Source organism: Euphorbia lathyris, chromosome 2 (genome assembly GCF_963576675.1).
Source record: "Euphorbia lathyris chromosome 2, ddEupLath1.1, whole genome shotgun sequence".
Classification (NCBI taxonomy): domain Eukaryota; kingdom Viridiplantae; phylum Streptophyta; class Magnoliopsida; order Malpighiales; family Euphorbiaceae; genus Euphorbia; species Euphorbia lathyris.
This window is the reverse complement of record NC_088911.1, coordinates 88,538,498-88,553,029: the sequence shown is the minus strand read 5'-3', so window position 1 is coordinate 88,553,029 and position 14,532 is coordinate 88,538,498. Positions and strand designations below refer to the sequence as shown.

The following is a 14,532-nucleotide window of genomic DNA, read 5'->3' as shown; positions in this document are numbered from 1 at the left end:
GATATGTAAAAATAATATATTTTTAAATAAAAATATTTTTGCTTGTAATCAGAAGACAATGTATAATTGTAATACTTTGTTTGTAAATAAAATATACCATATAACTCTATTTGCAAAATTTTAAACCACAAGATTCTGTTTGCAAATTCACAATCCATAAACATTTTTTATACTTTTCTCCAAAATAAAACTTAAAAAACGAAATGCTATAAGTTATATGTCACAAAAAGTGAACCAATTACAAAAAAAAAAAAAAATGACATTTCATATAAGTTGTTTTTATATCATTACTAGACTAATTACTTAAATTACTTAACCATACCAGTAAATTGTAGTCTTCGGCATCGCAGTAGTCAATTAAAACCTTTTTAAGTTATGATATATGAATATTCTAAATATTTTGTCTTTTATAAGTTGATGAAATAAATTTTCCGTTGTGCAAACATAGAAAACTTGAGACTAGGTTGAGGGAGTCAATCATTTGTAGATTGAAAGGGGCACTCATTCCCTTGCGGGAAAATGACAAGTGACAAGATTGGAATGGATTTCTAGAGCCCATGTTGAAATAAAAATTTATGAATTTAAAAGAAAAACCAAAATATAAGTGTTTTCAGATTTGTACAGAATGACCGGTTGGATCATAGAAAATCAGCGTTAATTTATGACCCGAGGTCTAATTGAGGAGTTCTTATATTAAGTATCTGGTAGATGATTTCCAATTCGCATTTGGACACGTATATTATGACCCCACGTAATAATTAAAATAATGAATCATCTTATAATATGTGTAGGTCCATGTTACACGTATCAAAATATATATGAAAGATCTTTTATTTGACATGGAGAACCGGATGTTTTTAATAATTTGTCCTAACCAAGAAACAGGGTAATCTCAGTTTTTTTTTTAATTTTAATTTAATTTATTATTTATGTTGAATTATATTTTAATTTTGTATTGGATTAAAATGTTAAGGAAAACAAAGTCATTAAATTCCATAGTGCGGATGCACGGTGATATTAGTCAAACTTTGCTGCGCACAAGTTATCAAACAACACAATAGACAATAGTTTGGGTTTGGCAGCCTCACTCTCATCAACATACTTCATCTAAACATATCACATCTATACAATTCCTTTTTTTTTTTTTAATATACATATCAAAAAAGGCATTTAGGGATGTTTAATTTAATAGTTTAGTTGTTTTCCTAAATACATGCAGACAAGTGTTTTGGTTAAAATATATTTAAATTGCATGCCTAACACCTAATATTGTTTTACTATATTTTATTTTCATGAAACTACTTAATTAGATTTATATCCTAATTCTCTGGCAGAAAATTAAGTTTAATCCCACCACTCTAATGAATTAGATTCTATTTTTAATTATTTGCTAGTTATTGATATATATTTGTAAATTTCACTCAAATAAATTCATAATTTTTTTTATCAAAACTCATAAAATAAGCTATTAAAACCAAGAATGAAGGTTAAATTAAGATTAATTTGGTGGGGATGAAGATGAAAATGATTGTTTATTAGGAAGTTAATTAACAATTTAAACATTGTTTAAACTCAGTCGGTTCCTCATGGAAAGGACAAGAGCAGGCAGCAGGGTAAGGGGAGAGGGGAGGGAGGGACCACTATTGAAGATTCATGAATAGTTGCTTTCCACAGGTTATAAAATATTAATAATACTCCCCTTTTTTTTATTTATTTTGCCGCTTAAAGTCAAAAAGTTTGAATTCCACTATTCCTCCTTTTTTTCTTACCTTTTCTTTTGTCTCAAAATGGAAATTAAAACAACGGTTAAATTGATGACGAAATACTCTTTTTGAAAATAAAAAAACCATATTGAAAAGACCAAATAAATAAATGACACCTTCTTCACCTTGTTGAAGAAATACCAATAAATGGACCCTCTAATTCCTACCCAATAAATTTGTAAAGGCACCCTATCTTTATCCAAAAGGGTCAAACTATGATTTATACCAAATAACTATACATTAATAAGAGTAAATATTTTCTCCATCTTGTTTTTCAAGTTTGATTTGAGTGGTAAGAATCTGAATATCTAGGAATTTTGAATTGGGTTTTCTAATCTATGCAATAGATTTTGGTTGCAGGAATATTATGAAATTAAGAGAAGATGATTTTAAGGAGTTTTTTTTTTTTTTTTTTGTCTATAAGTTGGGTGATAAAAGTAAATGGATGAGTGATCAAAATTCTGAACCATGTAATTGGTATCATTCACATACAATAAGATCAAATGAAGAACATATTCTCTGAATACAATTTACAAGAATCAAACTTCCAACATATATGTAGTTGTAGACAATATTTGGGTAATGATTTAACTTCACAACTTTAATCAGTATAAGGAACAATAACCAATAGTATAAGCTTCTTGTAAATTCTCTACATTTTAATCCGGTAGAAAAACGTTTAGGGGTAGGAAAGGTATCTCACACCCAAGTAAAGCCTCCGCACTACAAGGGATTTACGAGAGGACTTACATATTGCTCTATCTATGGAGACTCCAACAACAGCAGCGAAAATCAAACAAGGTAAGATTGCTACAAGAGTTGCTTTCATACCTCGGAGTTATAGCCACAATAAATGTGTTTCATTTAACACAAAACAAACATGTTCTGTACATACAATTGCAAGAATAAATGGGTATCAGGTAATAAAGTGGGAAGCAATAATAGAGCTTAGACATTAATGAGTAGAGAGACCTGGCCTGGTCATGTTCACAAGCAGTGAAACATTTGATGGTATCATCAAAGAGCAAGGGCAACGCTTTTAAACTCGTTCAAGCAGGTCTCAAGTATCTTTTGACGCTTCTGAAGAGATTGTCTCTCATTTTGTAACACATCAATGGCACCAGGTGCAACAAACATATCCATGAATTTCACGTCACTAACAGCAAATAACTCCAATCCCAGCTCTACAACAAGACGATCCCGGCTATATTCAAGTACAACAAAATGAAAATTTCCTCAGTCAGCTCCCTCCAAAACTAAATCATGATAAATATCATCTCATAAAATAGCAGCTTCCCGGCCTAATAATTCCTAATCCTGGTCAACACCAAGGTTTTTTAAGTGAACTTACTGTCATATGAACTATAATTTGTTACAAAATTCAAGTTGGTAAAAATTATTAGCCAAATAATTCAGAGCACCGTTACTTTAAAGATCAGCAAATGTAAAGATGGTGAATTGTTTTTATGAACTTGAATTACATAATGCAGGAATTAGTTTAAGATTAGTGTATACTTGGAAACAGATTAAAATGATCTTTCATATATGAGGAATGTCAGAGATAAGTAGATAACATATCAAAATTTTGTCAGGACTGTTTATTGTTGAATTTCAACAAATGAAAGAGTAAGCTTGTGTTGTGCACGTTTCAAGCCTAAGGGGCTTCATGTGCATGGGTGTGTCAGAGATATTATACAATAACTATTCTTGAATCTTACATATTAGTTTAAGCTTTTAGGTCATTAGTTTTTTGCTAGGAGGAAATGATTATCCAGTTTTACTTTCTGATTGTCAATAAGGTAAAGACCAAGGCTTCTGGTGCATTTGCACCATGCATGAGTTATTCAATAAATATACTTATTCTGATTCAAATTAATGTTAGATAATGAATACTCACCAAGGAGTTAAGAATCCGGAGTTTAAGGTTGACATCACACTTCGCTCAACAAGAACTTGACGTATCCGTGCAAAATGTTGTGCAGCAGATGAGCAGATTTCCAAGTAAGCTGAGCACGATCTTGAACTACTACCATTATCTCCATTCCCGAATAAAGTTCCACCACCATTTTGCAATTTTAAATTTTCTGAGTTTCTGTTATTTCCGGTCATTCTAGAAATCCGCTTTCTGGGCCCGATTTCGTTGCAATTTCCAAGCTCCTTTGCCCCGCCATATAGTACATCACAAGGTTGGTCAGGTGATGGAGTCTCAGGCACAGTCATTAAGCTTTCTTTTAGAGCTTCTTTATTTTTTGTACCTTTTCCTGGAGTAGTTTGCTGCATATTCATTTCTGGAGGTATATTTTCTTGATCTGTCATTGTTTCATCATGAGATGGTTCCCTGACATCAGATAGCTCAAAACAAAATGAACCACCGGATAATTGATTAACTTTAAGGTAAGATGTCGCACTCAAGCCCAAGCCTCCTTGAAAGTCATTCTCATAACAAACCTGAGAATATGGGCTTGTCACTGAATCAAGATGATGCCGAACTAATTGTTTGCACTGTTTAGCAAGATCCCTTATAAATCTATTATAGGCATGCCTTAAGGAAGCATGAAAACCTACGTACCCATCCATATTTCCACTTTTTTTTGCATCTGCACAATTAAAAGCAGCTATATCAATTAGGAACGGACAATTAGCTTTTATGACACAAACAAAAAGATCAAGCTTACAAGGAACTGTTGTAGTTATTACATATTGCCCTTCCACAAGAAAGGGTAAAAGTTGTCATAGCACATTCCGGAGACGTATAAGAATAAGATGTGAATTGTGAAAAGGAAAAGAACGAAACAAACAGTAGATCCGCTGCTATTGTAGGATATCAATGGACAGTCAGTGAAATACCACGCACTAACCATAGGACATTTAATCTTGGCTATTTTTATTCTAAGTTTATAGAAACCATAGGGAAATTTAGGCATCTGGTTCAACATGTGATTAAGTAATCCCTATATAATTACTCATTGCCTCATTATGTGCCTATTTTATACTGGAACTACTGTACTCAAAATATTATGCAGAAAAATATAAATATAACTACCAATCAAATCATTTTAAGAAGGCAAAAAGACTTGAGCAACTTCTTACATTCAGAATCACGGATGCGATTTCTTTCTAGAGCAAGATCAAAGAGGTGTCCCAAAACAAAGGCAAGCCGATCACAAGCAGTGTTAAGAAGAGGAGCAAGCCAGGAACGAGCAGCAGCACGAGCAATCTCTGCAGCAGCTTCTGTTACACCTCTATTCCCTCCTCGGCCAGCATGTGCAAGCAAAATATTTGCCACCTGTCTCATCAAGAAAAAAGTTTATCAGACTCCTGAATTACTTATCAAATTCCTCGGTTTGGATTACCAGGAAAAGTTAACTTTTGAAAGTGAATACCTTCTCCCTAGACACTGGGGGGCATTCAATTGAATATGCAGCACATCTGAACTCATGAATCACTCTTTCAAAAGCAGCTCCTCCATAAAGCCTAAGAGTAGCATTGGGAGGTTTTATGTTGAGAATAACACCTGGCCAATTCCCAATACCACTCTCTGACTGTTCCTCATCTGTTGTTTTCCCCCATTGCTCAGGTGCCGGATCTGCTGCTCCATCAATCAAAGCTCCCTTCACAAATAAATAAAGTCCAACAAGAATTTACGTTATGATGAAAAACATAAGCTATAGGTTTTTTTATTCAATAAGCATATAGAAAAGCAATCTGATTTTCTTTCTTCAAGTCAAGGGGTAATTTTCTTACCAATTATTAAAGAACATTATAGAGAAAATTACCTAACCTGAGATAAGTAAATTAATCATTCAAAACTTATAGTTGCATAAAGAAATGACAGCATTTTTCTAACTAACTGAAGTATTAATTGAATGAAATGTTCATACCTTTTCAACAATTAGCAACGGTTTATAACAATTTACAAGATGGTTAAACCAACAACTTACCACATGATTGCAAATAGAGGCTGTGTGCAACATTGCTGATCTGCGCAGATGAGAAACATCAGAAGTGGCCTGTATTTTTGAATCCATTCTGGCCAACTCAGTGGTAATATCACCGCAGCGCTGTTCCAGCAAAGCTAGGGTTGCAGGGGCAGCTTCTTTATACCTCTTTTGCAGTTCTGACTCTAAAAAGTCCCTCAGACTACTAAAACCAATATAGGGCCTAAACTTTTCTTCATCAAACCCTCCCTTGACACCATCACGTAAATGACGTAACACATCTGAATCCACCTGAAATATTTGCTTGCGAAACTCATCATTTGATACGGTGTTTCTATCCTTCGGTAAAGCCACAAAGAAAGGGCGAGTATTCTCTCCAAGGTACCCGCTTGCACTCAAATAACGGTCCACTTCCCATCGATCACTAAATTCCTGCAGTGCTTGAGAATCTTACAATCATAATCAAGTAGTACAGACCTACAGCAACAGTTAAACTACCAATCTGAAGCACCGAAAGAGGTTTTTTTATTCAACCATTCGATCTAAAACAACTGACTGGTCCTCAATTCTGCACTAGGACAATCAATTGTAACGAATATCAAGCCAGTTATACATAATACTTTCTATGAAAAGAATTTTGTCATTCCATTACTTACTAATACTATCATAAAGAAGGTCATAGTGACCGCGAAAATTAGGCATATCCGTGGGAGTAAATTCCAATTTACATTGCATACAAATAGGATGCCTCAGCTGATTTTTCTCATGAACTCTTTATCCTTCTTCATTAAGTAAAAAGCTAGAAAAGGAAGCACTAAGGTACCTTAAGCCGATTATCAAATTTAGAGACAACTATTATTGTCCTTCGGAAGGTCGGATCAATCTCTCGTATTGAGTCCAACCACAAAGACGAACACCATTCGACACTACTCTGTTGAAGGAACAGGAGAATTCGATGTGGAGGACTTGCCAAGGATTTCACCATAGAAAGAATTTCATCAGGTGTATTCTCTGGTTCTCCCTTCTTCGCCTGCAAGGATATTTTCAAACCATCAAGACTAATGAACCTCCAAAAAATTTAAAAGGTACTGCATACTTTCTCTACCCAAATACCAACTCGCCTTAAGAACAAAGCCCGGGGTATCAATAATGGTGAGATTAGGACAATGTGCATATTCAGCTCTCATCACAATTGGCTTTGAGGAAACTGCAGCTTTACTCCTTTTCAATAGTGTATCTGTTCGCGATTTTATAATATCTGCAATTGTTGAGGCTGACACAACAGTACTCCCATACTCGTCGGAATCCTCTTCCTGTTTTGATTGTCAATTTCAGAATCTTGTAAAGCTAGAAAATGAATAAATCAAGTAACAAACTAACAAGATACATCAGTCTAAGCAAAGTGCCCTAAACATTCATCATAGGCAACTTATGCAGCCATCAATATACAAAACACAGATCCTTTTTTCCCCTTCTGTATAGCTTTTAGTCTAAAATGCAAAACATAACCCAGAAAAACTAGAAGTCACCACTGATAATACGAACTCTTATTGCAGATACTTGACAGAAATTATTTCGGGAACGGAGACAGTAGAACCCAATATCTAAGGATAACAATAAAACTCTGAATTTAGTTGTTTTATTCTTTTCACTAAAATGGATAATTAGTTTTATGTCACATTAAAAATGACAATTTTTTCTACATTGCTCAAAAAATAGAAAATTCTAATCCCTAGTGAGCGCCGTATAACCCACATGAATCCCTAAAATAGCATCATCGTGTGAAAAAAAAACTACGAAATCAAATCGCATAAAAATGAGAAACGAAAGAGGGGACCTGAAAGCGACAACGGGGCTCAAGAGCGGAAGGATCGTGAACCATCTGAAGAATGAGGGGCCTGCGGGTACCCATCTCGACCTCACGAACATTAAAGCGAAAACCAAGTAAAGCTTCAAGAAGCGAGCTTTTCCCATCGGATTGGCCACCGAGGGCTACAATCTCAGGAATAGGGAGCTTCTCCCCGAAGGCAACAGCTGCAGCTTGCAACCGATTGTAAGCCTCGAATCTGGAAGTTGAAGAGGCGGAATAGTTAGAGTGTGTGTGTTTCTTGGAGTGGGATGAAGAGGAAGTTGACAATGGTGTTTTTGATGGTGTAGTGAGGTGAGCATTTGGAGTTGCCATTGGGAGATTCAGAAGGTAGCAGAAAGACGAATGAAAATGGAGGGTGAGAGCGTAGTTCTGAATTTGAATTTGAATGTTTCGGGAGAGGGAGACTTTGGTTTATTCTAGACTTGGGCCCAAATTTCCTATTCAAATTGGGCTTTTTATCACTCTTGGATCTCACGATTTTAGCAATGGGAAAATTTACATACAAATTCACTTTTAAAAAACTATTATAATTATATTAAATAATAATTTTGAATATGTCAAACTAATAAAATCAGTACTTTTAATATATTTTAAAGATTTAAATTTATAAATTAAGAGTCTAGAATATATTTTCTAACATTTATAATTTATAAATTGGGGTCTAAAATTTTTAAATTACGATGTAAATTCACAATAAATAGAAAATAATAATATATTAACAATTAAGTTTTGTGATATAACTTAATTGTAATTTTGTACTTAATTATTAATTATAATATTCATGTATTTAACTCAAAAACTATTAAAACTTTCTCATTTTCATTTTGTTTTCTTCGGTACCAAATACGAATTTTAGTATTTCTCTTTTATCATTTTTTATTATTTTCATATCATATTTCCAATTTCATAGTTATGTTTTATGTATTTCTTTGTTTTTATCGATTTTTTTTATGTTTTTTTTCATTTTTTAAAAATATTATTTGGTTTTTTTGTAATATTTGGAACATTTTTTATTAGCCTATTTATTTTTTATTTTGTTTTTTATTTTCGTGTGTTCGAAATATATATTTGTAATAAATATCTTTGAACGAAATTATGAACTGCTTTTATTTTTGTTCTTTTTATTTATTCTATTTGTTAATTTTTACGCTTTTTCTAGATGAGGAAAAATGAAGTATATGAAAACAAAGTTAGCAGGGATCGAGGATCTAAATGAATAAATGGTCATGTTAATACTATCGAAGGAAAGAAGCAAGAATATTAATGGTGCATGGACACTAGGAGCCCGCACCCCAAAAGGATTGGATGGCGACAAGGAAGAAGAAAAGCCTAAATCTGAATTCAAAAATATCAATAAGCCAAAATTTGAGGTTGAAATACCAGATCTCGATGAGGACAAAAATGAAAATGAACAAATAAATATGTTGGAAGAACGACTAAGAAATGTAAAGGGAAGTTATGATGCAGCCAACGATATAGCTTTGTGCTTAGTCCCCAATGTGATATAGTATAGAGGATTGAAAAATCTCTCTCTTCCAATATCTAGATTATAGGGTTCTACCTGAAAACAAAGAATAAGCAAAAAAGACTAGTGAGAAAAGCAACCAATTATGTAGTTATGAGTGAACAATTGTTTCAAAAAACTTTTAGCGAACATTGGTTAAAATGCATAACTAAGGAGAAAGATCACTATGTTGTTCCCGTGTAGCTTAATATGATTAGTTCCAAGGGGGGGAGGTTAGGAACTAATATAACTTTTTTGCTTAATAATACTGACTTAATTAAATGTTTGATAATTTAACTCAGCTTTAGGTCAGCAAGGCTGAGTGAAGTGTGAGACGGCTTTAATCAGACACTGACTAGAGCTGTTTCAATTGTGAGTTGGAAGATAACACTTCAGGTCATCTTCCAACTCAGCACTCTGATTACTCAGTGTCGGCTTATACAAATTATATACTAGTAATTTAAACAAGCAACACATACATATATATCAAGAGAAAGGGTTAGAGATTACTCAGCTGTCTTATCTTGGTTCGGCCTCACCGCCTACGTCCAGTCTCCAGAATCCCTCCGGGCTTTTTCAATCCACTACTGAGCTCTTTAAAGGTAGAGCACAAACCGTTTACAATAGCAACTGAGTATGCAAGAGTACTGTCCTCTATTCGTCTACTCAATCCTATCTCACACTGAATACTATAACCGAGTATCCAGAATTTCTCTACCACTGAGTACTATAACCGAGTACTCAGCACCACTCTTCTAACCTTTACAATTGATACAAGATTATTCTCTCTAAATGAAGAACACTTTAGATGAATACAAATTCACTCTATACTTTTACACAATGATTGGAAATTGGGTGCAAGAACTTGCTTTGTTTTCAGACGGCTTCTATTTTGGATTTTCACTCTTGTGAAGATTTGCTTTTCTGTCTGTATTGGCTTGTATGTGTCGTAAGGATCCAAGTGATGAACTTTTCCTTTTATAGTAAATTCTGAAGCTTCAAATCATTTGAATTCCGACATATCCATTGGGAGTAACGGTCTTTAATCGTCATTCGTTGGTCAGCTTCCAGAATCACAGGCCAATCCTGTCGTCTGATTTTAGCAGGCGTCAGGCTTGCCAGTTTCGTCTTCTTACGCCAGGTTCGTCTTCTAGCGCCAGTTTTGTCTTCTTGCCAAATGCCAGATGATCCATGCGTCTTGAAAAGGTCTCTAGGCGGTTTTCCGAGACTTCTGAATTGGTGTAAACCTGTGTCGGACTTTGTCTTATAGTCAATGGATCATTGGCGCTGTCCTGACGAATACTCAGCTTGATTGTTCGCCTTTGCCTTTAAGATTTCCTTTGTCTATGTTGTGTTACATTCTACTCAGCTTCTTCAGTCAGCTTCACCGTCAAGCGTTTCTGAAGAAGACTTTTCTTTTATCGAGACTGGGTTTCATTCCACTCAGCATCGGTTGTGTGTCTTTGCTTATGCTGACTTGTTCTGTCTTTCTTTTTATGAACACTTAGTTCCTGTTCTCGTTAGTTAATATACTCAACATTGAACAAACACATTAGTACAATTAAATCAAAGCACTTAAATATAATTGTCTTAATCATAGGATTAACTTAAATAATTTTGTCAAATCAAAATCATGTGGAAAGGTGTTTCAACAAACTCCCCCATTTTGATGTTGGCAAAAGTATTTAACCAAGGAACTCAGTGTTGAGCATCCCTCATGATTGATGACCTTTTATTCTTCTAAGATAACTCCCCCGTAAGGGTTGCATCTGTTGACTTAGTTCAACTCTAAACCTTCTAAGATCTAATTGAGTGAATCTAAGACTTAAGTCACTAACTTAGTTCAATTCTAAACCTTCTAAGATTTAATCGAAAAGAGCCTAAGGTCAGCTTCCGAAGAAGGTCAATATTTGGAACAATTAGTCATTACTCAGTTTTAAATATAGGTATCAGAGTTTGAAGTGTGCTGAGTAAGTTGTATTTGTTAACTTTTCATGTTCACAAGTTATAATTTGTTGTTGTTTAATGGACAGTTAAATGAGACAGATCAGCATATAAACACAGCAAGTAAGCATTGCATATATAAAGACAGTTTGGATAAAAGATGCTTATATATAATATTACTCAGCTTAACATGAACATGCCATAAAATATAAGTTACAAGCAAGGGCTATAAACTATTGCTAGTTCTATTTCTTAATATTGGCTTGAACTTGATTTGACTTGGGTCTGGTTTGGGCAGTTCGGTGTTGCTGAGTGTGAGTGCTCGGGACAGCAGAAATTGAGCCATGAGGCTTCTGCTGAGTTCCGGCAGCTGGCAGTTTAGCTTTACCTTTCTCCCCCGTTTTCTGTTGAGTTCCAGCAGCTTGCTTCGTTTGTTCTTTCTCCCCCGTTTTGCTAGAATCACGAGATGGAGGAGGAGCATAGAAAGTCCCTTGAAGAACAACACGAGTCAGTATCGAGGAATACTGTTGCACTTGACTCGTACTCTCCCTTAGACCTTTAAAGACCTGCACGCCATCGACCATATTTAAGGCGGGGATTTTTATATTGGCACTAAGCATACTGAGTAAATACTCTTGAGATTTCCCGATCCAAGTTATTGATTCCATCATCCGTGCATAGGATTGATAGTACATCCTGAGCAGCACAGTATCATATGACTGACGTTGAACATTAGTGTGCCGGACATGCGCAAGGGTTGACTGGGTGTAGTGCAGAATCTCATTGGTCTTGACCTGGTCAGTGTCCATCTTTTCTTTGCTTAAGTTGAGTAGGCGAATGGCTTCACCAATCTGTTCTATGGAGCATTGAGAAGAGGAGGAGATAAGGTCACGATCTCCGGTCAGCTCAGAGGACAGCTGGGAGAAAAATTGATTGACCTCAGCAGAGGTTGCAGATGTAAAGTTCGCAGCTGATAAGGCATTAAGTTGTCCTTGGATGGAGTTCATGTGCTTCACCATCATCAGCTGGAGTTCAGCCAGCTTCATTATCGAAGCTTGCTTGGGCTGCTGAGAGACTAAGGAAGTCATGACACTCATCAGTTCCTTGAGACCCTTAAGTTCGGTCAGAAGTTGAGTGACAGATGAGAATTGTGTTGGCTCAGCAAGAATAGGCCCAGCAGCATCGGTGTGAGACTGATGAATATCTTGAAGTAGAGCGTGAGCTGAGTGGATGATTTTCCTTCTAGACTCAGAAGCATTCAGATAAGTGTAGGATTCATCAGTGTTGTGCTCAGGGGCCGTAATGTTGTCAGCACCGGATGGAGGAGGTGTTTGGTGCTGCTCGGAAGTGGAGGTGCCAGCTTGGTCAGCAGCTGCACTTTTATTTAGACCAGCATCAAGAGCTGACTGGTTTTCTGTCTGCTTGATAGGAGTAGGAAGAGTTTGATCAGCAGAGTTATTAACCTGCTCAGTGTCAGTCTGAGGTTGAGTAGAGTTTTGAGGTTGAGGCAACTCAGAGCTGGCTTGAGCAGGAGGAGTTTCCTTTGCTAACTCGTTGGGTTGAGCATCATGGACTTCGAGCACTTGCTCAGTGGAAGGATGAGCAGAAGTGTCCCAGAGATTGGACCCTTAGTAGCTTTTGGGTCGGCTTGTTCCTCAGCCCGAGAAACAGAGGCTTGCTTTTCCTTCACTTGGTCGGGAGTGGGTTCAATGATGTCTGTGAAGAACTAGAATTGAAGCCCAGTGAGGTTAGTGATTGGGTCCCTTAACGGAGATTCATCCAATAAGTCTATGACTTTGGTTTTCAGAGCCTTGCGTTTGAACCGCTTTTCTGTGCTGTCCTTTTGAGTGTTGGTTTGAGGAGAAGGATCAGCAGTAATAGAGTCAATGGACTCAAAGGAAGAGTTGAGTCCACGGTCAGCATTAAGGCCTTCCACAACCTTGTCCTTCACTGGTGACTCAGCTTGGTTCTCAACAAGTTGCTCAGCAGCACCTGTGTTACTTGGCTCAGTAGAACCCATCTTGTCAGTTTAAGGCTGACCCTCAATACCGCCTTGTTCTTCCTCCTGATCACAAAGAGTCTTCTCCAAATCAATTTCTTGACTTCGCATGAAGTGTGATTCCGTTGTAATCACAAAGTCAAGTGGGTTAGCATCTATCGGCTTCAACCCAGAGATTTTCTTCCTCTTCAGAGGCTGATTAGGTGTTTCCTCACTTTCTTCCTCAGGCTCAACTTGCCTTTTCTGTTTCTCAGTTGAGTTAGGTTTCCCTTCAGCTCCTGATCTTCTTTGGAGCTATGTTAATGTCTTTGGTCAAGGGGGTTGAGGATTGGTCAGCTTTCCTCTTTCTTTCCTGTCTGGTTCGCACAGTAGGTTCTTCTTCAACCATCACTTTCTTTCCTTTCTTGGTCAGCTCATCATGTGCTTCTTCAACCATATTATCCCCTTCCATATATTCCTCAGTGGGTTCTTCTTCAACTATAGCCCCCTTTCCTTTCTTGGGTTTGATAGGTTGGCTGTGAGCTAAGCCGAACAGCACTGCTGCGGTGATTTCAGTACCCTCAATCTCAATTTCTTCTATTAAGCTGACTTGGCGATCATGAAGTATTTTGGTGATGAGAGAACCCATCCATAGGATCCCGGTGCTACGTTGAAAAACACCGATGAGAAAGATGGGCATGTTGAGCGGCTTGTAGTTCAGCATATGCCAGATAAAGCACTGCTCAAAGTTCGAAGCTGAGGAGGAGGAGGAGTTGACCTTTGGAAACAAGAAGTTGGTCAGGATATAGTGGGCCTATTTTTGAGGCTGACCCATGCAGGTGCTGGCAATTTCTCCTTTGTGGTTATTGGGTTTACAGAACTCAACAACGTAATTAACGCGCAAGTAGCCATTCGTGTATCTGAGTTCTGATCCTTTTTCCTTCAGTTTTAACAGTTTAGCGAGATAAGATGGGGTGATGATGATATCCTTGTTCTTGACCTTAGTGACCATATAGTCATTATTATCATCGACAACTCTTAGATTCGTGTAGAATTTCCTCACCAACTGCGGGTAAGTGGTTCCAGGTAGAGAGAAGAGTTCGGTCCAGCCATTCTTTGAAATCCACTCGCAAAAAGGTTTCTCAGGTTTAAGATTTTTGACGTTTTTGAAGACCAGGGAGAACGTTTGTTCCTTAGGTTTCTTGTTCGTTTTCTCCTTCTTCTTTTTTGATGGAGTTGCTTGGTCAGCTTGAGGGTTTTTATGAGCCATGCTGACCTTGGGAACAGATTGGTCATGCTGACCATAGGTTTGTTCTTGAGACTCTGTGGAAGTCTCTTGATATTCCTGCTCATCAGGAGACGGAGGGTTCATATTGGAGCGATTGTCGTCGTATTCTTTGCCGGAGTTGTTCTGGGAATCGCTAGACATGGTATTCTTGAGGATTTGAGAAATGCAGAAGATTTGAAAATTTAGAGAGAGAGAAATCGAATGCCAAAGATTTCAAGTGTAAAGAGAAGTTAGTGGGAAATCGTCC

The 14,532-nt window shown here is 36.6% G+C and overlaps 1 protein-coding gene across 2 annotated transcripts; it reads right to left on the bottom strand.

The window, feature by feature from the left end:
* Positions 1-2,551: 2,551 nt before the first annotated feature.
* Positions 2,552-7,932, bottom strand: LOC136218868 (dynamin-related protein 5A). 2 transcript variants are annotated; one of them, XM_066006029.1, is made up of 9 exons: positions 7,539-7,932; positions 6,823-7,014; positions 6,525-6,731; positions 5,705-6,133; positions 5,147-5,374; positions 4,854-5,049; positions 3,661-4,360; positions 2,736-2,967; positions 2,552-2,648 (listed from the first exon to the last, which is right to left on the bottom strand). In XM_066006029.1, the coding sequence occupies exons 1-8, from the start codon at positions 7,881-7,883 to the stop codon at positions 2,781-2,783; spliced, it is 2,484 nt and encodes an 827-aa protein (XP_065862101.1). In that variant the 5' UTR covers positions 7,884-7,932; the 3' UTR covers positions 2,552-2,648; positions 2,736-2,780. The 2 variants fall into 2 exon arrangements, with proteins under 2 accessions (XP_065862101.1, XP_065862100.1); XM_066006028.1 differs by having other exon boundaries at positions 2,552-2,967.
* Between the last annotated feature and the right edge of the window lie 6,600 nt (positions 7,933-14,532).

What these genes read in the sequence shown, in the direction of transcription:
- LOC136218868 (XM_066006028.1), bottom strand. Translation starts at nt 7,883, where the DNA reads ATGGCAACTCCAAATGCTCACCTCACTACACCATCAAAAACACCATTG. An exon ending in AATTTGATAATCGGCTTAAG is followed by an intron (nt 6,134 to 6,524) that starts GTACCTTAGTGC and finishes CAAGCACTGCAG; the next exon opens with GAATTTAGTGATCGATGGGA. An exon ending in CCTCTATTTGCAATCATGTG is followed by an intron (nt 5,375 to 5,704) that starts GTAAGTTGTTGG and finishes TTATTTGTGAAG; the next exon opens with GGAGCTTTGATTGATGGAGC.